The 25,730-nt window shown below is 46.2% G+C and overlaps 1 protein-coding gene across 1 annotated transcript in view; it reads right to left on the bottom strand.

Moving 5' to 3' along the window:
- The window catches only part of gna11b (guanine nucleotide binding protein (G protein), alpha 11b (Gq class)), a 101,435-nt gene extending 83,532 nt beyond the window's left edge, over window positions 1–17,903 (bottom strand). The window contains exon 1 of the mRNA XM_063219763.1: window positions 16,886–17,903. Within this exon, the coding sequence (XP_063075833.1) occupies window positions 16,886–17,021 (136 nt within the window). The 5' untranslated portion in view covers window positions 17,022–17,903. The remainder of the gene's footprint in view (window positions 1–16,885) is intronic.
- Window positions 17,904–25,730: the final 7,827 nt, after the last annotated feature.

The raw sequence follows: 25,730 nt of genomic DNA on the forward strand, positions 1-25,730 counted from the left end.
GCAGTACAGTTCGGCTTTAGAGTCAGAATGGTCATGCCGCAGGATGCACGATGGCATACTATGGCCTTCAGAGCACATTAGGAAACTTAAGCGTTTTCAGAACAAATTGTTTAAAGTGGCCCTCTTTTGTTGTAGCAAACACGGCGTCTGTAGAGCTGAAACATTAGCCGGACCCCGTGTACACCCGATCTCCTGTACAAAGCCGCAAGAGTGACACAGTGACACTGCAGTTGGAATGTGTTTTACAGTGAAACACAGACGTGGAAATTACTCAGCAAAAGGAACTACGAGTCCAGACACCAGATACTGAGTTGAGTTGATGGCTAATAGCAAGCCATATTGGGTCGCTAATGGCTAACAGCTAGCTGTACCAGGTTGCTGTAATTTCATTTGTAAAAAGTGCTTCTACTTCTCCTTCATACAACTGTGGTAGAGAGTAGCCAGAGAGAGTAGAGAGAGAGAGAGGTTCCATTGGCCCATTGTTTCCGGGTTCTATTATTGGGGGGGAAATCCCCCTTTAGGCAGACCTAGGCAGACCTAAGGACTGTTCTTTTCAATGCTAGGAGCATTATGACACGCCCCTTTAGGCAGACCGGAACCTGGTCATGTTAGGTGCCCATAGAAACCTATTAAGTTGGCATATCTCTATACTTAAAGAATCTCTGGAGTAGCTGCTAGCTGTGCTGTACTGGGTTGCTACTGCTTAGAAACGCCCACTGCCAGTCTAGTTTGATCTGGGTCTGTGGTCGCACTGGGAGCTCTTTACAATTTGGAGACTCCAGTCCTCAGTATGTGCTTGTGGCCTCGCATTTCGCTGACACCCCGCCAGGGGTGCAACTACTCTTTTCTGGGGGGGGGGGTATGCAAGAACTATTTTGGTGCCCCCCTCCCCTAAAAAGATACTTAATAATTATTTGGCGCCCTCAAACGCCCTCTCTTTGGTGCCCCCCTCTCTCTGGCGCCCCCCTGCAAGGCATACTTCGCATATACTGTAGTTGCGCCCCTGCACCCCGCCTCCGTGGAGAAAACAATAACTTACAGTTTCCCCGTCGTCAGGCAAGCCACGACACCTTTTTGGAGGACTATCCTTCATTCCGCATCCCGTTTGTAAATGAGAAAATGACATAAGAATGGAGGCTTTGCGAGATATTGACATTCACTTCTGTTGTCGATGAGGTCATCACGAGGCCAAAGGATTCAAATGGGCAAGGGGGGACGGGAGTCCGCATATAAGAATCCACACTGGGCCCTGCCGTAGCCATCCGGTAGGGCACTCGCCTGCAATGGGGCTGACCCGGGTTCGATTCCCGGCCAGGGTCCTTTGCCGACCCCTCCCCATCTCTCTCCCTCTCGTTTCCTGTCCTACTCTTTACTATCCTGTCGTAATAAAGTTGACCCCCCCTCCCCCCAAAAAAATGAAAAAATACACTGAATTGCTAGTGGCTAATATCTATGTTCTCATCATCATCTTCATAGATGTGATCAGGCCCTTTCGCTACTACTGCATTAGAAATGAGACCTGGGCACTGAATTACAGCCCAGGGCTCCAGAGTGCGACCAATTTGGTCGCACATGCGCCCATTTTTTTCAGTAGTGCGCCTAAAAAATATTTTTAGGCGCACCGGTGCGACCAGTCATCAGTAGAACAAAATGAATAGGCAATGCTAAACACCCATTTTAATGGGCATACAATTATTAGTCAGTCTGCAGTAGTGACTCATCTCAAAATGAAACGCGTCAATGCTGTCATTCCTTCAACTCCGCTGAACTTTTCTCCCTCTCGCTGACAGGCAGCCCGGCGGCGACGTTTCAGAATAGAATGTTCGACTTCGAAGTTGCTAAACTACCGGTATCCGAGCGAGTTCACGTGTGCTGCTAGCGAGTTAGTGTTCTCAACGTCTGTTGAAACAGACGAGAGTGTTACAATCCCTGGAAAATCGAAATGGCTTGAGGATGTTTTAAACATATCCACACAAACACAATTGGCCACAACATAAACGCAGACGGGTGCGCGGAGAATGGCCCGTTGCTGTGCGGGCAGAGCTGGCCAAACAACAGGTGACACGCTATCTCTCGGAACTTCTGAAAAAGTTTTTTTTATAGCGACTACATAACCTACTGCCTATCTGTCGGCAAGGCATCGTTCAGGCACCGAGAGAGAGAGAGAGAGCGCACGGAACTGGGCTGTCGTGTTTGTATAGCCCTTGATACCGTCCACAATCATCATGCAGAGCGCTCAAAAATGGGGAAATACAAAACCCAATTTACCTCGGATTCCACTGTAAACATAGGCTAGTGTCTAATTTAATAATTTGAAAAACCACGCATTTTTAACTGGGTCTGAAATCTAGGCCTATCTATCTGTCTAACTAACTAGCCTAACTAACTTTCTATCTACCGGTATCTCCATATTGGAACCCTGTGCTTGTGTCGTGTGTAGTCTTATTGCAGAAAATTAAAGCTTAGCCTACCTGTAGCCAAGATGTGGTAGACCTAGGTAGGCCTACTGTCATGTCTTCTAAGGAGCACATTTGGATAGCCTATAGCACAAGGAAGGCTCCAGGTCTTTTAAAATAATAATAATGATAATAATAATTATTATTATAGGCCTACTATTATTATTACTATTATTATATATATTTATTTTTAAAAAATTAAAGCTGAGGTGCGTGTGTGTGTGTGGGCCTAGGTGAAAACATGTGGGTGCACCTAAATTTTGTGCTGGTGCACCTACAAATTTTTTTTAGGCGCACCAGTGCAACCAGTGCAAAAAGTTAGTCTGGAGCCCTGCAGCCACAGCCAAGAGTCCTGGACACAACGCAGAGCCCCTTAGAAAGGGCTAATACTGAAGAGAGGAATGAGAGAGAGAGAGAGAGAGAGAGAGAGAGAGAGAGAGAGAGAGAGAGCGTTTTTGTGTGAGTGTTATTGACCTTAAAGTTAGCATGACTGTCCGCATGCCTGTGTGTGTGTGCGCAGGCGCGCGTGTTCTTAATTGACCTTAATGTTTAATGTCCTTAAGACTGTATGTTGATGTTCTTTGTAATCTTTGGAAACACTGATACTCACAATCAATAAAGCCCATTTCAATGAGAGAGAGAGAGAGAGAGAGATTGCTCTCTAACAAAACAAAAGTTCCTGTGACCGCCATGTGGGATGCACAATGTGAAAGCAAGACACTGCAAGCTGGCAGGCCCTTTATACAATGGGTATACAATACAGAGAGAGAGAGAGAGAGAGAGAGAGAGAGAGAGAGAGAGAGAGAGAGAGAGAGAGAAGAGAGAAGAGAGAAGAGAGAGTGTGAGTGGTGGAGGAGAGAGGTGGTTGCCTGTGATTTAGCATTGCTATTCAAGTTCCAAAATCATTCACAGGAAAAAGTCACGCTACATTTTCTCTTCAAGAGGTTGTTCTCTGCAGTTTGGTCAAGTTTTAGACAGTAGCCTTCCATCACCGCTACCCTGGACCACACACACACACACACACACACACACACACACACACACACACACACACACACACACACACACACACACACACACACACACACACACACACACCATAGTGCGTCAGTATACAGGCTGCATAGACACACATTGCATAATATATATGCGCAAAAGCTGCGCATGCACGCGCACACACACACACAGAATGTGCACAGCCTTGCTCTTGTACACACACCGAGTGCATGTGTACCATAAGAGCTGCTACGCGCTTGCTGTGCTGTGCTCCTCCGTTTGGAGGTTGTGGAGAAACAGAGTCGGGAAGGAAACATGAGCATGTTGAAATCACGGCCTTTGGTCAGTGTTGCCAGATTGGGCTGTTTCCCGCCCAATCGGGCTGCTTGGGATGGCCATCTGCCGGTAAAAATGGGTTTAAAAAAAGGCGTTTGGGCAGGTTTTTCTGCACATTTATGGCCATAAAAATCAACTGAGCTTAGTTCAGCTTGGGCAGGATTTAGTGCTTCCAGGGCAGGTTTTGAGCATTTTTGGGGCTGGAAATCATCAGACTCATCTGGCAACCTTGCCTTTGGTAATCAGCAGCAGCAGCAACAGCATGCACTGGGCTGGGCTGGGCTGGGCCGGGGTGGACCAGATGCAGCAGCTAGCAGGACAGGGCAGGCCACAGTTGCAGGTCAAGATTGCTCATGTGTAGTAAAAAAGCCGCACTCCCGGATCAGTTTCTTGCAGTTTTAATACCGTGTTAGCATGGCAGATAGACAGACGTATCGTCCTAAGCCTTTCTTTTTGAAAGACGCTGAAGAAGCCGTAGGACGATACGTCTGTCTGTCTGCCATGCTAACCCAGTATTAAAACGGCAAGAAACTGATCCGGACCGGGAGTGCGGCTTTTTTACTACACATGAACTTTGCTGTTTGCTCGCACCCAAAGACCTTGTAAGAAACTTTTCGGAGTTGAGCGCACTTTCTCTACTAAAGGTCAAGATTGTTCACATCCCTGGAAAAGGAGCAGGACAAAGGCCGACAGTGGAGCGAGGAGTCCGCACACTTAAAGGTGGGGTTGCAGGTTAACCATTTTAAGAAAATGTACCATTATGACATCACGTTGGGGGTTCCGCAGGCTCATAGGAGTCTATGTAGAACCTTAGAATCCTGGGGGAGTTCCCCCAACGTGATGTCATACCTGCAACCTCACCTTTAAAATCCCTTTTGCTGTTTTTATTATTTCATGGCTGGATTACGTTTCGAAACGTACGTTTCGACTCCTCACTCCCTCATGAAAACCAGGGTGGACCACGCCCACTACAGGGGGAGCCAGAAGACTAGAGAGGTTCATACTAGAGCATGACAAGGGAGTGAATTTTCACTCCCGTACCATCCCGGTCCCAGAAAAAAATCCCATCCCGGACTGGAGTAAAAGAAACAAATCCCATCCCGTCCACTCCTGAAAAGAATGTTTCCCAATCCTGCCCACTCGCACTCAAAATCAATCCCACTCCCGTTTCATCAAAAAAAGGAGTTTTTTTTAATGAAAAAAGGAGCGCACATTCCCGTTCTCGTTCATTTTTATTCCCGCTCCTGCCCACTCCCATTCATCTTTATTCCCGTTCCTGCCCGCTCCCGTTCATCTTTAAAATTTTGACTCCCGCAAGACCCACGGGACTCACGGGAATTCCCGAAAAATGTCATCCTCTAGTTCATACATCATGTCATGGAGCCACTGAGGATCTTCATTACATTCCACTTAGGGTGCATTCCAATATGCAGACTCCCGTCCTCGCTGAGCTTGTGGCCTCGCGTTTCGCTGACGCCCCGCTGACGGCCCGCCTTTGTGGAGAAAACACTTTAGTTCCCCCCCGCTGTCGGCCTAGACACAACAACTTTTGGGACACTACTCTTCATTCACCATCCCGTTTGCAAATGAGAAAATGACATTAGAATTGAGCTTTTGCGAGATCTAGCAACACAATTCTAACCCCACACTGCTCCACCAATATTGCAATGCACCCAGAGCCATGCATAACTAACTTGGTCCTCCCACAGCGGCAGGAAGTCCTGTGTCACACGCTTCCGGTTTCAAAATAAGACGGCCAACAAAAGATGCCCCCCACTCCCACCCCAATGACAAGGAGGAATACCGCACGAACTAAGATACACTGGAAATGTAGATAGTTGGCTAGGGCTGGGTATCGCAGCCATGTTCCTGTATCGATTCGATTTCGATTCTTAGGGCTTTCAATCAATTAATCACGATTCGATTCGATTCATTCCGAATCAATTCAATCCGTTCCCTTCTTGGTGTCACGATTTCCCCCAAAAGATGCTGTCGCCTATTTATATATAAAAATGTCAAAGGGCTGTGTTTTGACAGTATTTACAGATCGCTAATTTGTAATAAGTAGGCCTAGGCCTAATTGACTAATACCTACTGGGTATTTTCCATAGACCTAAATTAAACAAAAAAAACAAAAAGAAAAAGAACCAAAAACTCGATTTTGTGCCCTGTGAATCAATTATGTGAATTTCGATTCGATTTGATCGATTATCGATTAACTCGATTATTTTACCCAGCCCTATAGTTGGCTATATGTGTGTCTGTGTGTGTGTCCGCACACACGTGCATCGCATGGCACCACTGCTCAATGGAAGCCAGGGGGGAGTTCCGAGGAGTGACAAGGATATTTGTCCTCCAAGTGCAAGTAGGCGAATAAACTAACAAAATCAGGCTAAACTAAAATACCATGCCACCTTGTCCCTCTCCAGTGGCACCGTGTTGTGAATCATGTTGCCAGTTTGGATGGTTTCCCCCACCCAATTGGGCTGCTTGGGATAGCTGTCTGCGGGTAAAAAAAAGGCATTGGGCAGGTTTTATAGTAGATTTATGGCCATAGAAATCAATAATATTTGGTTCAAATTGGGCTGGATTTTGGGCTTCCAGGCAGTTTTTGAGCATTTTTTGGGCTGGAAATCACCGAGACACATTTGGCAACCCTGAATGGAAGAAGTGCAGCAGTAGTAGTAGCAGCTCCTGGCGGGCCAGGCCAAATCCAGACACCCGTTGCCAGATAAGGCTGAGGGCTAATCCCGGGGCTAATCTAGACACTCTTAATTCGCTTAGAATCCGCCCCTAACAGGATGAGGGAGCGATACTCTCACCCCTCAAGAAAGCTACGGTAACCACCCCCCATCCCCCCCCCCAATTCTGCCGTGCTGAGGAGGCTACTTTACCCCCTCCCCAATTCCACACTGCCCAGGAGGCTACCGTACCCCCCTCCCCAATTCTACCCTAGCCAGGAGGCTACCGTACCCCCCTCCCCAATTCTACCCTAGCCAGGAGGCTACCGTACCCCCCTCCCCAATTCCACACTGCCCAGGAGGCTACCGTACTCCCCTCCCCAATTCTACCCTAGCCAGGAGGCTACCGTACTCCCCTCCCCAATTCTACCCTAGCCAGGAGGCGACTGTACCCCCTCCCCAATTCCACACTGCCCAGGAGGCTACCGTACCCCCCTCCCCAATTCTACCCTAGCCAGGAGGCTACCGTACCCCCCTCCCCAATTCTACCATAGACAGGAGGCTACCGTACCCCCCTCCCCAATTCCACCCTAGACAGGAGGCTACCGTACCCCCCTCCCCAATTCCACCCTAGACAGGAGGCTACCGTACCCCCCTCCCCAATTCTACCCTAGCCAGGAGGCTACCGTACCCCCCTCCCCAATTCTACCCTAGCCAGGAGGCGACTGTACCCCCTCCCCAAATTCCACCCTAGACAGGAGGCTACCGTACCCCCCTCCCCAATTCCACCCTAGACAGGAGGCTACCGTACCCCCCTCCCCAATTCTACCCTAGCCAGGAGGCTACCGTACCCCCCTCCCCAATTCTACCCTAGCCAGGAGGCTACCGTACCCCCCTCCCCAATTCTACCCTAGCCAGGAGGCTACCGTACCCCCCTCCCCAATTCTACCCTAGCCAGGAGGCTACCGTACCCCCCTCCCCAATTCTACCCTAGCCAGGAGGCTACCGTACCCCCCTCCCCAATTCTACCCTAGCCAGGAGGCTACCGTACCCCCCTCCCCAATTCTACCCTAGCCAGGAGGCTACCGTACCCCCCTCCCCAATTCTACCCTAGCCAGGAGGCTACTACTGACCTGCTACTCCGCTTGTGTTCTGCTCTCTGCAGGTCTGCCTGCTGTCACACAGCATAGCAATGACCTACATGTCAACTTTCAGACAAATAGTTACTGCAATAAAAAAAACACCTTTTGGTACCCCAAGCTGAGAGCGTGCATGGTGTGTAGCCTCTTAGCCCCATCGACAGGCCTATCCACTCTCTGCTGAAAACACTCAACTACATCATAACAACATTGCTATGACAATGTGGAGTCTTAAGTAAGTTATTGGTCATTACTACAATTCTGGTGTCAGTAAGGATACGAGAGAGGCTCTGCACTAAGGGGTTAAGAGAGTGGGTACGGAAGCTCCGCTGAGGCGGTTGTTAACACCGGCGGGCGAGGGAGGTATATCGGCTGAAGAAAGTAAAGACTCTTCTCCTTCGTGAAGAAAGTAAAGACTCTTCTCCTTCGTGAAGGAAGTAAAGACTCTTCTCCTTCGTGACTATCTACTACACCAGGGGTGGGGAACCTTTTTCATTCTAGGGGCCACTTCAAATTTCTCCTAGGTTCTCCGAGGGCCGTACTATGAACACAAACCAGGATTTCCCCCTGCACTTTAGGCCTGTATTGAAGGCAGCCACCTTTAAAACAGACCCCACCTTCTCTAGGTCCCCTGAATATAACTTGATGGTATTGAATTGTATGTAATTTCTAAGATTCCTTTACAAAATATGTCATATATTATGTGAAGCTACATAATATTCAAATTATACCGGGGGCCGGATAAAATTGCTTCAAGGGCCGCAAACGGCCCTCGAGACATGGGTTCCTCTGTACTACACTAATGCTCGAGCTGGCCCAGTCCCGGGCCAGACTCTACGCCGCCCGGGGGCCAAATTTGGCCCGCGGAGCCATTTTATTTGGCCCGCCAGATCATTTCAAATGTAACAGTTGTTCCACATACACCATTAATGTACAGCGCAATGACTTGAACATTAAATTTGCTGTGTCACAGGATGTGCAGACACATTTTAACTTACAAATATGATGGGAGAGAGTGTATGTGAAATTTAAACATTAGTATGAAGTGCATGCATGCACTATTTTAGTCAATTTAAAAAAAATAATTGTTGAGTTCGGCCCGCAACTTCGTACCAGATTTTGATTTTGGCCCTCGGTGAATTTGAGTTCGACACCCCTGCTCTACCGCATGATGTGTATGAGTGCATCTTAATATGCGACCTTGCCTCCTCCACTTGCTTCTCGTCATGATGACATCACTGACAACAGCATTATATTTCAATATCTTGCAAAAGCTCAATTGTAAAGTCTTTTTCTCATTTGCAATTGGGATGGAGAATGAAAAACAGTCCCTCAAAAGTTGTTGTGGCGAGGCTGACAGCTGGGAAACTTTATCGTTTTCTCCACGGAGGAGGGGCCAGGAGGCGGGACGAGGAGACAAGCACAAGTGGAGGAGGCAAGGTCACATATTGGGATGCACCCTATGTGTTAGTGTTGCACCGATATCGATACCAGTATCGGTGGATCGGCACTAAAATGGTGGTATCGGTATCGGCAAGTACCAACGAATAGGGCACCGATACCATTTACAGATGCTTGTATGACACTTAAACAGCCTTTAATTTAGTTATTTCATAGAGGTATTTAAAAAGTATAAAACGTTTTGCTGGATTCACTTTGTATTAGTCTTTTTCCTGTTTCACAAAGGTAGGCAGCAGCCTGACAAAGCCATGCAATGATTTTACATTCAAGTAATATGCACTACAGCCCTTCATATATATACAAAAAANTGGTATCGGTGCAACACTAGTATGTGCACTGTACTCAACACTGCTAATGTTAGGGGGGGGGGATAATCATCAAGTTCAAAATTTCAACACGCCCATTTGGGACATGATTAACACTATAAATACAAGAACTTTGACACCAAAAGTAACTCTGTATCTTGAAAATAACCCCCCACCCCTTGAAAATGAAAAAAAGAACCCAAAAGTGGCATTTTCTGCCCATTCCGCCTGGTATGCATGAGCTATTTTTACTGTTTGCTTATATACCGTTGCATAAATGCTTTCAAATCCATTTGATTTTTAATTAACACTATTAATAGAAGAAATGGTACACCTCAAGGTGTCTCTGTATCTTGAAAATACCCCCCCACCCCCTCTTTAAAATAAAAAAAAAGAACACAAAAACAGAGTTTTTAGCTGTTCTGCCCTTTGTATGCATTCACTATTCTTACAGTCTGGCAATATATATTGCAGGCTCTAGGCCCAATAAGAGGACATACAACATTGGTGAATTCAGGTAAATTGGGCGACTTTGGGCCATTCACTTGCAAAAGAGTGGCCCAATTGCCCTGAATTCTCCATACCATACATGAAAATAGACATCAAAAGAAGGAGAGAGGGGGGAGAAATCTTGCATAAGCATGTACAAAATACCATCAGTCATGACAGTCTTAAGAGGCAGCCATACCAATGCTTCCACATTCATGATTGATATCTGACAGAGCTGCATCTGGGGCTTGTGAGAGTCCTTATAATACAGTTTTGAGACAGCTTTCCAGACGACAAATGAACTTAAACATCAATTTCTTAAAGAGAGCCTGTGAAGTACTTAGTCCTGAGTGACAAATTATTTAACTAGCACTGCAACTTCTAGTTTTTTTCAGCAATATAGTCAAGCAATCATTATACTAAGTTACTTCATTATGCTACTTGGAACTTACGCAGGGTCTTTTTTGTAGCTGACCCATATTGGGGCTGCATACATAGGAGTACAGTAAGCAAGTTTACTTTCACATCATCAGAACAAACTTGTCTTACTAACATATTTGCTTGGACATGCAACACTCATCTCTGTCTATAGCATCATCTCCCAACTTCTCAGTGATAATGTTCCCCAAGATATTTTGTACTGCTTGATACACATATTGATTGCCCTCGCAGATAAAGCGTTAGAACTTTATAATCTTCCTTGGCTCTATATATCAACACAGCACTATTTTTTTTGCATTATACTGTACATCAAACTCAACCCCATGCTCAGAGCACACATTCAGGAGTTGCTGAAACCCAATAGTGCTGGGGGACATAATAGCCAGATCATCTGCATGTATCAAATGGTTTAAAACAGTGTTTCCTATCAGCCATGCTGTCTTACACCTCCCCAGATGTTTGGAGAGGTTGTCCATTTATTGGTTGAACAAGGCTGGAGATAGGAGTCCCCCTTGTCTAACTCCATTACCTACACAGAAAGGAGTAGATAGGGTATTTCCACATTTCGCCAGCATATGTTGATTCGCATACCAGTAAACCGGAATACGTATGATGCGCCTGAAGCTTTTCCACAATTAGAGACAGACTTAAGGACTCAATTAACTGTAGAGCTGGCCTTATGCTGCCTGTAAAGGGGTGGGGAACCTTTTTCATTCAAATTGCCACTTTGAATTGCTCCAAGGGCCGTAAAAGTCCTCCAAGGGCCGTAACTATGAACGCAAACCAGGATTTCCCCCTGCACTTAAGGCCTATATTGTAGCCACCTTTACAACAGACCCCACCTTCTCTAGGTCCCCTAAATATATCTTAATTGTGTTGCAAATGGAATTTCTAAGATTCCTTTACAAAATATGTCACAGTTCATATGAAGCTGCATAATATTGAAATTATGTTGGGGGCCGCATAAAACAGCCTCAAGACAAGGGTGGGGACCTTGTTCTAGTATATGGCACTGCATATACTTGTAGTATCCTTGTCAAAGACCTTATCAGATTCCCCAGCACTTTTCCAACGTCCAAACATAGTGTTGCCTACTTCAATCACAGCTGAGCTCGCCTCACTGATAGAAAATGGCTGTCTGCTTGGGGATTTCAATGGTTTGCTTGCAGTCAACCAGCAGCCACAATGTAATATGTAAATGTACCTTATCACATTAGAACATTGCAACATCTGACAGGTGAACCAAAGTATTCTCTCAAGATATGTATATGTATCTTTAATGCTAAAAGGGGGAAAACAGGGCAAAAAACATGTCCGATTTAGTTTTTTGGGTGGGGTGGGGGGTTTATTTCATGATGGGTACCAACTTCCAATACAAAATATCTCTCAAATGACCCAATGCACCATCCCTGAAGTGGGCGTAATCATTTTCCAAAATTTTGATTTTTAGGCCATTTATCCCCCCCCCCTACTAATGTACTTAAAAACGAATCCTCAGCCTGCTTAGCATTTGCACTTGGTATCTGCTAGTGATGTTGGCTATGATTATGTCCTTGATTGTAAGTGGCTTTGGTGAAAAAGCGTAGACCTGCCAAATGCAATGTAATGTAATGCAATGGAGCAGCTCCTTCTGAGCCTTCAGTGGAGGGCTTCGTGTGCAGGCAAGTCGATGGACAGAGCTACTCATATACTGCCTATGATTACTCCACAGAGGTGCCTATGACTACTCCAGAGCTCATATACTGCCTATGGCTACACTATGCTGCCTATGGCTATTAAGCTTATATGCTGTCTATGGCTACTCTATGCTGCCTATGGCTACTACTGTATGCTGCCTATGGCTACTATGCTGCCTATGGCTACTATGCTGCCTATGGCTACTCTATGCTGCCTATGGCTACTATGCTGCCTATGGCTACTCTATGCTGCCTATGGCTACTATATGCTGCCTATGGCTACTCTATGCTGCCTATGGCTACTACTATATGCTGCCTATGGCTACTATGCTGCCTATGGCTACTACTGTATGCTGCCTATGGCTACTATGCTGCCTATGGCTACTCTATGCTGCCTATGGCTACTCTATGCTGCCTATGGCTACTACTATATGCTGCCTATGGCTACTACTATATGCTGCCTATGGCTACTCTATGCTGCCTATGGCTACTACTATATGCTGCCTATGGCTACTGTATGCTGCCTATGGCTACTATGCTGCCTATGGCTACTCTATGCTGCCTATGGCTACTCTATGCTGTCTGCTACTATATGCTGCCTATGGCTACTATGCTGCCTATGGCTACTATGCTGCCTATGGCTACTACTATATGCTGCCTATGGCTACTCTATGCTGCCTATGGCTACTACTATATGCTGCCTATGGCTACTATGCTGCCTATGGCTACTATGCTGCCTATGGCTACTATGCTGCCTATGGCTACTATGCTGCCTATGGCTACTGTATGCTGCCTATGGCTACTACTATATGCTGCCTATGGCTACTATGCTGCCTATGGCTACTGTATGCTGCCTATGGCTACTGTATGCTGCCTATGGCTACTGTATGCTGCCTATGGCTACTATGCTGCCTATGGCTACTATGCTGCCTATGACAACTACTATATGCTGCCTATGACTACTCCACAGAGCTCAGATGCTGGCTGCCTTTCACTGCAACAAAATGAGTGCAGAGTAAAAGTCAACACCCTCCAAGAGTTTAATCTCCCTCCCCATAAGCTGCGTGTGTGTGTGTGTGTGTGTGTGTGTGTGTGTGTGTGTGTGTGTGTGTGTGTGTGTGTGTGTGTGTGTGTGTGTGTGTGTGTGTGTTATCTGCAGGCCTGTGTTCTGCGGTGCAGGGATGGAGCCTAATAGGAAATGATGTGAAAAGCTGTCCAACGCCGATACCCAGGATGCAAACTCACATAACCATAAACACCCAATATGTGTGTGCAGGGCTCTAAATTAACACCAGCCAACCGGCCAAATGCTGGTGAAATTTCAGTTTGACTGGTAAAAAAAACAACAACTTACTAGCCACTCGTCTGTGCGTTTGGCTAGTAAGAGCAACATCTGTAACAAGCCATTTTGGCTTCTGATGAAGACATTTAGTTTAGAGCCCTGTGTATGTGTGACAGTGTGCGTTTCCTAGTTCAACTCATACACACACACACACACTGACTACGGGTCCCATCACGGCCAGGGTCAGAGGACCAGGGCTGCAGCCAGGGCCAGGGCGGACTTTGCCATGCTCTGCCCCCACAAGGCTGTCGATGCTGGGCTTGAGGCACCAGATCTTCCCTGGTATGGGTCTCTCTCTCTCTGCACACAGGACTCTGGAGACGGTTTTATCCAGAACAAAGGAGCGAACAGTCTGCGTTGACCTACATTATCTCTCCTCCGGTGCCAAGTGCTAGCGGAGAGAGATGGTTATTCGCAACCATTGGGGCACATTAAATTTTAAAAGGTTGTTTTGGGTGAAGGAGTACAAGGGGTCTAAAATCTGTACTGATGATAAGCCAGCCTATATGAACCAGTGTTTCCCATACATTGAGGAAACTATGGCGGCCCGCCATAGTTTAAATTTGGCCGCCATAGTTTACGAAAATGTAAAAAAAATAAAAAAAATAAAAATATTTTTTTAAAAAAATTTTTTTTAACGATATCCGTTTTTGTTAAAACGATTTGAATTACGATTTTGAATTTCCTTCGCATTTTCCTCCTGGAGTAAATACATCCTATAGACTCTGTATTGGTTAGATAAGTAGTCCCACGGTAACACAGAATGAGGGGAAAGATTCATGTGTGCACACGTGTAACATCGGGTGAGTAACAGAACATGTGCGCAACGATGCGTTATGACACGCCGATATGCGAGGATCTTCGTCCAAATCGCTAGTCGCATGCATCATCGCTAACTGCGTTTACATCGCGTGCCGCGTGTAAGGGAAATGTTAGTTGTTGACATGTATGGAATTCACTTCAATTTGTGCTGTTTCTTGCTTCAGTTGTGGACAAAAAGATTGGCCAAACTCACAATAGAAAGCCTTTGCTGTGCTACTGTAGGGGTGTTAACCAATCCAATGAGTTCTCTCATTGCTCTCTCTCTCTCTCTCTCTCTCTCTCTCTCTCTCTCTCTCTCTCTCTCTCTCTCTCTCTCTCTCTCTCTCTCATAGTAGCCTACTATTTACCCATAACAAATGGTGAATTTCTGAGCCCTTTTTAATTTGTAGCCTATACCACTGAAGGCATGATAATGCTTCATCATATTTTAGAAATAGGGCCTATGTGCCTTTTATATACCAAATGTTTATCATTTTGAAATTGTTTCAATTGTTTATGACTTGTGTATGACTGAAATTATCTCTGCATACTATCAGTGCTGCATTGCTTTGTAAAGATAGGCTATTCAACACACTTTAAAAACACACTGAAAAGATACGGCCATAGTAGCCTACTGAAAACATTTTGTTCATAATAATGGTGATTAATAAATGGTGGTCTTAAATTTTCATACTGACATCCTTGAATTTGACTTGGTAGATCACGGCAGACCATCAACTTCAAAAGTAGATCTTGGTTAAAAAAAGGTTGGGCACCCCTGCTATAGAGAGAACCACAAGTGCTTGAAAGACAGGGATCAAAAGCCTAGTCAAGTTGTTGTAGTTTACTTGGGTTTGGGAGCAATATAAAAAACCTTCAGAGAAGGGACAGTTGGGATGAGTTTACTAACACTCCCTAGGCTTTGTTTTACAGTTGTAATGAGTTTGGTGACAGACCTTCATTGACACAGCAGAGGAGACATCGGGCTGCATATAGAAATTAATGTGTAATGAATGTGAATATAGACATAAATGTGTAATATGTTGTTCAGCCCTTTTAATGGGAGGAATTTGGAAAAAAACTGGCCCTGTGACCAGCACCCCTCATGTAGAATGTGTACGCCTACAGATATGTGTGGGGGAAAAGGCATAGCCTACCCTCTAAGACCCTTTTTGTCTATGCGTTAACAATTTCACAGTGCTCTTAAATTCTTATCTCTGCTCCTATTTTGTTTTATTATTGTTTCCCAGACCCCTGCATGAGGGACGAATGAAACTGTGTTGTAAACAGAAATTATTCACTGTACTGCATTTTTTGACAATGACAATGTACTACTATTATACAAGTCATGGGTAAAATCTTATGTAGCCTTATTTCTCAAAATATAAATGGCTGAAATATAGGCCAAGGCCTACAGTTTCTCCATGCGCCAATGTCATACTGTAGTCATTGTTTTGCCGTTTTGCATTTACGCTGCAAGAATACACCCCCCCCCCCCCCCCCCCCCCCCCCCCCGCCCCCACACACAAAAAAAGGCCCGTGTGAGAAGACCCCCCTCCCCCCGGACAAAATAAACCCCGGCTGCCCCCATAGTTTCCAAAATTTCTGTGGGAAACACTGTGAACCCTTAACTTCACATCGATAGCTTCTTTTTTATATAACAGACTACAAGTATAAAACCAAACGAATCACATTCACTCAATCAAGAACTATGGCACAAAAAAGAATGAGGCCAGGCAGCCACCAGTGACTGACAAAAGTCTGCTTCAGTGCAAAACGCTGTGACATGGTTTAGGCTGCACTCCTGCCATACAGGGTGATCTCCCCACCACAAAAGTACGGCACCGATGAGCAAATCAACATTTTGCATCTGCTTTGAGATAGCCCATGTCATAATGATACAACATTTGAACTGGGCGGCGTATTTGATTTTACCACCCCGCGCCCCTGACTTCTAAATCTTACACTGCAATTAAGATGTATGGATGAAAACGGGTTTTTTATGTGTGTGGTTGTCAACTGACCGTCACAAACACAGAAATGTAACAAATTGAGTACGCTACGATAATGGGTTAATGTGAATGGTTCGCAAGTTAACCCTTTTATAACGTTAACAACCCACGCACAAGAAAGCTGGCAAGAGTGAGCCATCTGCCGTGACAAGAGGAGCAGTTCGGAGCGGACAAGTAATCTCGTTAGATCATTATCTGACTGCGGCCCTCAAAAATGGGTCCCACTGATTTACAACCCCTGCAAGCAGTCTTCAACATCGCCTAGCCAGGGAGCTAGCAGCGACTGCCCACAACTCATTTAGACCGCAAGAAACATGGCATTAATTGTGAATACTACGTTGGTAAAAGCACAGTTGCATAATGCACATGCGATGAGACAGGAAAATTCAAAAAGCCGTCTTTTCTATGAATTCACCCATTCCAGATGTAAGCGAGTGGTCTCCGCTAAAGGTTGAGGCCCTCTATTTCGGCCAACAGAAATGTAATGGTTAGCTAACGCTAGGCTAGCTTGTCAGGATCATAAAAAAGCAAGCTAGCCTGCACTTAGCCAGCTGGCTCCCAATCCGTCTACAGATGTTTCTCTTGCAAGCTAGCCAGTAAATTAGCTGTTAGCTTTTCGGCTAACCCAACCTCATAAATGTTAGCTTGGATTCTGTGTTGCTAAAGCTAACTAGCTTTAACCACGGTCGACAAGATCAACAATTGCAGCAAAAAACACATAATACGTTTAATAGCAAAATGACACCATACCCAGAAGAAGTAATTTCAATTCCCTCCTGGCGTCCCGCTTGTCTCGGCGAAGCTGTTTGTCAATCTCTGCGTTAATTCGTTTGGACTCCTTCGCCTCTTCGCTCAGGCAGCAAGCCATCATAGATTCTAAAGTCATCCCCCTGGTTTGGACAGCCCGGCCTGGACGGGACTAAAAAAAACCACACGGACCTTGGATCGTTGTGGAATAACAATCCTTGTTCGAAAATGGGAGAAATATAGATGGATTGAAGGGGTTGCAAAGGGAGTGGGTGGGGGAGGGGGTCCAGGGGGGCCTCGCTCTCAAGTAAGTCCTCGCCGAAATGTATCCAACTTCACCCGCGTGCGGATCCTTGCAAATCACGGGAGGAAACGGGGAATGAGGGGGTAGCGTCGAGGCGGAGGAGGCAGCGGAGGAGGTGGAGGCCCTGTTGTAGTCCCTTCTCTGTGAAGCTCGGGCCTTATCTCGCAAATGATTGAAATCCAGGGCAGGCTTGGCTTTCCTCTCGTTCGTTTTCACTGACACTCCCCCAGATCCGCGGCTCCTAGTCTCGAGTGCTGCCTCACCAACACGGGTCCCGGTGGCAACGGGACAAACTGCACTGTCGCGACATCCGTGACTACCTTCTCGGCGCTGTCCACATTCACACAACCCGTCAAACCCACAAGAGCCTCGATCAGCTCCAACAAAATGAGCAGAATTCGTCTGACTGGTGTCTAGATAAAAGGCACGGATTACTCATTTACCGAGTCGTTAACTGATTCGATACAAATTAAAGTGGTCATTCGCAAAACTGCGGCTGCTTGAGATCACAAAAAACCGCCGTGCCTCACTGCAGCGAAATTTTAGAGGCGGCGATACCGTCATACGCGCGACTCACTACATAAAATGCGTAAATGCCAAACGGGCTTTACGTTTTAGAATGGTTTCTGCCACTTTTTTTTGCAGATGACAGCGTCTCTTCCTCCAGTGGAAAACAGTACAGCACAGTCTAGTATGATGTATGTACGATACTAGGCAACTGTGGTGAGTGACAGGGGTAAAAGAATGGATTTTGTGCAGGGCTTGGATGAAATGTTGGCTAATGGGAGCCAAAGAGGCGGGAACTGGGCTTGGTCTGGAGGCGGATTCCAAGAACTGTCATGTTAGGTCGACAGCACTGGGCTAGCACTTCGGTCAAACTCCGCTTCAATTCGTAGTCTCTGGGCGTGTCGATAATATACCATTGGAAAAGCAGAGCAGTGTTGTCCAGCGAGCTAATTATACCTGATTATACCACACACGCCTAGTTCTACCCTTTGTCAAATAATTAGTGATGCTTGCCTAACCTCAAAGCAAGTAATGAGAACTAACTAGGTTGGATCACTTTCTCTGGTTGGATCTTGGGAAACAACCACAGCGCACTTCCACCGACTGGGTCTGTTTGGGAGATGCGTGCACTGCCTGACAAGATTTGGACAATGGAACTTGGAACAGATTTTTCCTTTGCACAGTCAATCACCCCACTTTCCGAGATTGTTTTCAACACATCACGCAGATACCAACCTGCGTCGTGATAATGTCTGTGGCTAAGCACTCGAGTGAAATTCAAATGTGTATTTGCATCAGGTAAAGGGACAGCTTTCTAGGACTTACAGTAAACGGGTCATTTGACTTTTATTTGCATAATCTGAGACCATCGCACTACAGCGGAAATTGGAATGGGTGTAGCGCTAGTGACACCGTGTGGGCATCATATGCCTGAGGATAAGGAAAAGAGGAAAAGGGGACGACCATACCAGTAATCTACCGCCAGAGGGATGACAGACCCGTGCATCTTTATATTGAGGGCTGAACTGTTGCATAAAACTTCCACTGTATCGTAATGTAACAAGAACAGAGCTCTCTCCCTCTTTAGTAGATAGCCTAGACATCATGCCCAGATGTCAAACTCATGACTAGAAAGTAGAAATCCTGCATTAGACCCACTTTCCCAATTAACTGTGGCAGTGTGGGTGTGGATGTAGGCCATGTTCTAAATTAACACCAAGGCGCAGAGAAATAGGACAAATTGCAAACTAGGTATTCGATTCTTGAAACTCCTTTCAGAGGAATCCTAGTGTCTGAAGAGTAAAAGTCTGATCAAGTCGAATAGAACCCACTGTTGGATAATTAAATTATATTGGTCCTTGTGTCTGTCTTCCTCAGAATATGAATTGAACTGTGTTGACTTTAATAACATATATTGTCTTTCCGAACCATCGGACAATCTGCTCAAGTTCATGGAGGCTACTAAACCCAAACCAAAAGTGATGTCAAGACAGCTCCTTCTGATCCCAAGGCCAACTTTTCAGATTTTAGAAAGACCTCCAAGGGCCGCAATATATATAATAATAACCAGAATCTCCCCCGGCACATGAGTCCTGTATTGAAGGTGGGCACCTTTACAACAGACCTTAGGTCCGCTGAAAATATAACTTAATTATATTATTGCAATGTAATTTCTAAGATACCTTTTCAAAGGTATTCTCATATTTCATGTGAAACTGCGTAACGTTAAAATTATATCAGGGGTCGTATTAGACGTCCTCGAGACATAGGTTCCCCACCCCTGATCTAACCAGCAGGCCACAGAAGCCTCACTTGGATAAGAGGCGACAGCCTCAGCATGACTATCTAAAGGAGACATACACACACTCTCATACAGACATGTGCAATAAACACACACACACACACAGCAGCAGAAGTACACTCAGTGATTTTACACTACTAGGCCTACTCATGACCCAATAATACTATTTGTATACTATTTAATATTCAACATGGTGATGATTCTAGCTGTAAGGGGGGGGGGGGGCATTGCCATTGCCTTTGACTATAAAGACATAAATGAAGGATTGAATAAATAAATAAATATATAGACATAAATACATAAATAAATACATACATACATACATACATACATACATACATACATACATACATATTACGGTCAGCATTAAATATATAATAACAATCTACTAACAACAGCAATTTAATGGTAATGTGTTTAAAACTATAGGCTATATTTTTACATTTTGTTTTACTAATGCTCCTGCGCTTTGGCGCGCTGCGCGTTATAAAAAGCTGCCGTTCCCTTCTGTTTGAATTTTAACGGTTAAAACCGTCAGCTTTATTCCGTTAGATTCGAACTGTTCAACAGCTGGTAGGCTAACCTGTCATGGCACATTTGGTTGCAAAGAAGGGCACCACTGCGCCTATTTGGAATTTTTTTGGATTTGAACCAGATGAGCGTGGGTTGCCAAAAGATTTAAAAGAATGTGTCTGCAAGATTTGCGCCCATGTTTGAAGTGTTATTGTGTTAATAACAGGATAGACAGCAGGAGTCTTGGAGATCACAGCTGATGTTTACTTGGTAACTGGTAACTAACTGATACATTACAGAATACAGTGTAACCACGCAGCCAACGTTCTAATATGTATTACTCCGCGTAGGGTACTATAGTATATCACAACATCCCCCCTGTTAAGTTTAAAAGGCAATCCAATAAAATACTACTTATTAGCTTAGTTATTAGCTTATACATTAATGTCATATTACATTAACTATAAATATTTCATTTAAACATTTCACTTTCACTGTTAGGCAAAAGGTAGATTATATATGCATGTTTTAACCCATATAATTCAAGCAGTAGGCATATTAAATTAATTGAAGACAATAAACACAACGATTGATATAGTTCAACATGTAAATTGACAAGTCTGGAACTCTTTTTTTTCCCTTTTCTTTTTTTTTTGTCATTTAGAAAATCCATATTAACATTCAGTCTCTTAGCTGAGCAAAGTTGAAAGACACTTCCTAATGGACATAGTCCTTGAAGTGCGCTGGCTTGGCCACAGCCCTTCCGTGTCGTGCACGGACTGGCTGTAAATTGTTGCTGTCTGATGGCCTACCTGCAGGTTCACAGGATGGTGCAGTCTCTGTCTGTTCACTGTGACCTTTGCATTCACCCAGCAAGTGTGGCATTGCCAGGTGTGCTCTGCTCACAGCAGGTTGCTGTATCTGTGTGGTGGGCTGTTGCTGTGTCTGTGTGGTGGGCTGTTGCTGTATCTGTGTGGTGGGCTGTTGCTGTGTCTGTGGGCTGTTGCTGTGTCTGTATGGTGGGCTGTTGCTGTGTCTGTTGCTGTGTCTGTATGGTGGGCTGTTGCTGTGTCTGTGGGCTGTTGCTGTGTCTGTATGGTGGGCTGTGTCTGTATGGTGGGCTGTTGCTGTATCTGTGTGGTGGGCTGTTGCTGTGTCTGTGTGGTGGGCTGTTGCTGTGTCTGTGGGCTGTTGCTGTGTCTGTATGGTGGGCTGTTGCTGTGTCTGTTGCTGTGTCTGTATGGTGGGCTGTTGCTGTGTCTGTGGGCTGTTGCTGTGTCTGTATGGTGGGCTGTTGCTGTGTCTGTGTGGTGGGCTGTTGCTGTGTCTGTGGGCTGTTGCTGTGTCTGTGTGGTGGGCTGTTGCTTTGTCTGTATGGTGGGCTGTTGCTGTGTCTGTATGGTGGGCTGTTGCTGTGTCTGTGGGCTGTTGCTGTGTCTGTATGGTGGGCTGTTGCTGTGTCTGTGTGGTGGGCTGTTGCTTTGTCTGTATGGTGGGCTGTTGCTGTGTCTGTATGGTGGGCTGTGTCTGTGGGCTGTTGCTGTGTCTGTGAGCTGTTGCTGTGTGGTGGGCTGTTGCTGTGTCTGTATGGTGGGCTGTTGCTTTGTCTGTATGGTGGGCTGTTGCTGTGTCTGTATGGTGGGCTGTGTCTGTGGGCTGTTGCTGTGTCTGTGAGCTGTTGCTGTGTCTGTGAGCTATTGCTGTGTCTGTATAGTGTGCTGTGTCTGTATGGTGGGCTGTGTCTGTGTGGTGGGCTGTTGCTGTGTCTGTATGGTGGGCTGTTGCTGTGTCTGTGTGGTGGGCTGTTGCTGTGTCTGTGGGCTGTTGCTGTGTCTGTGAGCTATTGCTGTGTCTGTGGGCTGTTGCTGTGTCTGTATGGTGTGCTGTTGCTGTGTCTGTGGGCTGTTGCTGTGTCTGTGGTCTGTTGCTGTGTCTGTGAGCTATTGCTGTGTCTGTGGGCTGTTGCTGTGTCTATGCGCTGTTGCTGTGTCTGTGTGGTGAGCTGTTGCTGTGTCTGTGTGGTGGGCTGTTGCTGTGTCTGTGTGGTGGGCTGTTGCTGTGTCTGTGTGGTGGGCTGTTGCTGTGTCTGTGTGGTGGGCTGTTGCTGTGTCTGTGGGCTGTTGCTGTGTCTGTGGGCTGTTGCTATGTCTGTGTGGTCTCTGTGTGGTGGGCTGTTGCTGTGTCTGTGTGGTGGGCTGTTGCTGTGTCTGTGAGCTGTTGCTGTGTCTGTGGGCTGTTGCTGTGTCTGTGTGCTATTGCTGTGTCTGTGTGGTGAGCTGTTGCTGTGTCTGTGAGCTGTTGCTGTGTGTCACGCCCAGCTATGGGTGTGTGACTGATTAATTGCAATGACTGCTGCTTAGTGTTTTGTGTGCAGGTGCGTACACTCATTGGGCGGATTATCGTCCTGTGATTGCTGACTGCTGATTGGACGCGAGGTCCCTCCTGAACATTCAAAACCACCGGGCTGCTCTTCTTTGGCAGAGCTGCGAGCGCGGAGGCTTTGGTCCTGTCTGGTCGTTCTCCCCCTCTCAGTTGCGTGCCTCAGATGAGGACTTCAAAGCTGGAGGGCCGGCTCTCGCAACCTCTTTATTTCATTGTGTTTTCTGTTGTTTTAGGTTGATGCTCTGCTGCCCATCTTTAAAAACAGTAAAAGACAAATCAAACTTGACTTGCGCGCCTCCTCGGTGTTATTTGCTCTCTTTCGGAGTGTAACACATGGGGGCTCGTTAAACCTCTGGTTTGGGTTGTCGCGTGCATATGTGAACTTTGGCCGTAGGGGTCAAGTGGGTTGTATGTAATATATGTATGTATGTATGTATGTATGTATGTATGTTTGCCTGTACATAGGCCTGTGTCTTTTGTTTTGTCAGCTGTGCAATAGTCTTGTGATGTGATGTTATTGTGTAGGCCTATGTTTTTCTGTTTTTCTGTTTTCTGTATTCTGTTTCGTCTTAACGAGTGTTGCTCAGGGATGCAAACTGAATTTCAGTGCAAACTGACAATAAAGTATCATCGTATCGTATCGTATCGTATCGTATCGTATCGTATCGTATTGTCGGTGGGGCCGAAGTCAAGTTACTATGGGGCAGTAGTGGTCGGTTTTTTTCTCTCTCTCCTCTCCCGCTGATTGATATTAATTTGACGTTGCTAAATGATTGTTCAGTAGTGCGTTTTCTTTGGGTGTTGTCCTCCAGTCGTGGGATACGCAGTGATATGTTTCTGCTTTCCATTCGCCCAGGACAGGTGTAGTGTGCGCTTAGCGTGCATTTTTTGTTTTTGTGGCGGTACGGGGCTTAGAGCAGTTGTCTCGGGGGCACTTTCGAAGCCAAGAGTTGTCAAGCATTGGCAGGTTCTTTGAGCTTGAGCCACATTGAATGTAGCTAAAAATCTACGCTTGGTCCCACACTTTAATGAGTCAGACGTAGACGCGTTTTTTGATTTGTTTGAGTGTGTGGCTGATGCGCATGCGTGGTCTGGTATAGAAAAGACACTGCTTCTCCAGAGCGCATTGACTGGTCGAGCGCAATGGGCGTGCTCGTCTCTTTCCGGGGCTGACCGTAAAGATTATGCTAAAGTCAAAGCCGCTGTGCTGAATGAGTACAAGCTGGTGCCTGAGGTTTATAGGCACCAGTTTCGTACTATGCGTAAGGGGGGGACCCAATCTCATATGGAGTTCGTTCGTGATTTGACCTTACAGTTTGGTCATTGGCGCAGGTCCGCTAGTGCTGAGTTGCTGGACGCATTAGTCGACTTGGTATTATTGGAACAATTTAAGCAAACACTGCCTCAAACGATTGCTACATTTATTATGGAGCGTGGCGTGACAAAAGCTTCGCAGGCGGCCGCGCTGGCGGATGAATGGGATGTGACTCATCGCTTGCAGTCAGTGGCCATTCGTCAGTCGCTAAATTATGTGCCGTCACCAGTAGGCCTAGGTCCACTTTCTGATCAGCAGTCCCCGACGACTTTACCGCCTGCTCGTGCCTTGATCTGTAACTATTGTGGGGAGCTGGGGCACTGGAAGCCGGACTGTCCGTTGTTGAAAGCAAGGGGGAGGGCACCCGCGGTCCGACCGCCAGTGCCTGTGACCTCAGTTTCACTGTCTGTGTCTGTGTCTATGTGTGCTGCGTCTGGTGATGATATGTTTTTACCATTTGTGTCAGAGGGCCTTGTGACACTTCCTCGTAGTGATCACAAGACACAAGGTCCCGGTTAAAATTTTGCGCGACACTGGGTCAAGTGATTCATTCATCCTCTCTTCTGTGCTGCCTTTCTCATCAACCACTTACACGGGAAACAATTTGTTGGTACGAGGGTTAGGCCTGGGGATCATGAACGTGCCGCTGCACAAGGTGGTTTTGGAGTGCGGGGCGAAGTAGAGTTGGCTGTTCGGTCCTCTTTTCCTGTCCGTGGTATTTCTGTGGTTCTGGGCAACGACCCTGCAGGTGGGGAAGTTTTTCCCACGCCCGCTTCACATACTACAGCGAGTGAAAAGGCCGTTTTCGTTGGGAAGGGGGAGGTGGAGAGTAAGAGGAAGAAAAAGCGTAAACCTAAAAGTAACAGATGGACAAAGAGTTGTCAGGTTAATTTTCAGAATCTGTCTACTCGCGAGGAGAACAGTACCGTTAAAATCATGATGGATGAGCGTTCCTCTCTGCTCCCTTCCGCCCGTCCGATGGCTGCGCTGGGTGAGGGCCTACCAATTAACCCTGATTCTGTGGCACATGCTCGCACTGAACGTTCGGGAGCAATGAGTGGTTTCACTCTCGTCACATTGGCACTGGCACTGTGTGTTGCTGTATTCATTCGTTTTGCTATGTGTTACTCTTTTCTTTCTCAGCATCACATGTGGGATGGTCAGTGCATCGGGGCAGAGTGTGTGGTGGGCGATGCTCTTGTGCACCGCAGTATGCAGAATGAGTATGCGGGTTTGGGGTTTGGCGGAGTTGTCATCTTCCTAGTTCTGGTAGATATATCTGAGGGGTTTGGTTGGCTAATGGGTTTGTACCTTTACCGTTTGAAGTTGGCCACATAGGCCCTAGCCTATGAAGAAAAATGTTTTGTGAATCTGTTTTGTGTTCTGCCGTAGTTATTTTGTTGGTGTTTTTTTTCTTTTTTAGCTCTTTGCATTGACTTGTTTAGGAAAACTATGTTTCCTTTTCTTAAGGGGGAGGGTGTCACGCCCAGCTATGGGCGTGTGACTGATTAATTGCAATGACTGCTGCTTAGTGTTTTGTGTGCAGGTGCGTACACTCATTGGGCGGATTATCGTCCTGTGATTGCTGACTGCTGATTGGACGCGAGGTCCCTCCTGAACATTCAAAACCACCGGGCTGCTCTTCTTTGGCAGAGCCGCGAGCGCGGAGGCTTTGGTCCTGTCTTCTCCACCTCTCAGCTGCGTGCCTCAGTTGAGGACTTCAACCGGCTCTTGCAACCTCTTTATTTCATTGTGTTTTCTGTTGTTTTAGGTTGATGCTCTGCTGCCCATCTTTAAAAACAGTGAAAGACAAATCAAACTTGACTTGCGCGCCTCCTTGGTGTTATTTGCTCTCTTTCGGAGTGTAACACTGTGTCTGTGGGCTGTTGTTGTGTCTGTGGGCTGTTGCTGTGTCTGTGAGCTGGGCTGTTGCTGTGTCTGTATGGTGGGCTGTTGTGTGTGTGCGTGTGTTGTGTGGACCACGCAGGTGGCTCCTGCAACGCCTCAGCAGGTGCCCATTGGGTGC

This window comes from Engraulis encrasicolus, chromosome 16, assembly GCF_034702125.1.
Source record: "Engraulis encrasicolus isolate BLACKSEA-1 chromosome 16, IST_EnEncr_1.0, whole genome shotgun sequence".
Classification (NCBI taxonomy): Eukaryota; Metazoa; Chordata; class Actinopteri; order Clupeiformes; family Engraulidae; genus Engraulis; species Engraulis encrasicolus.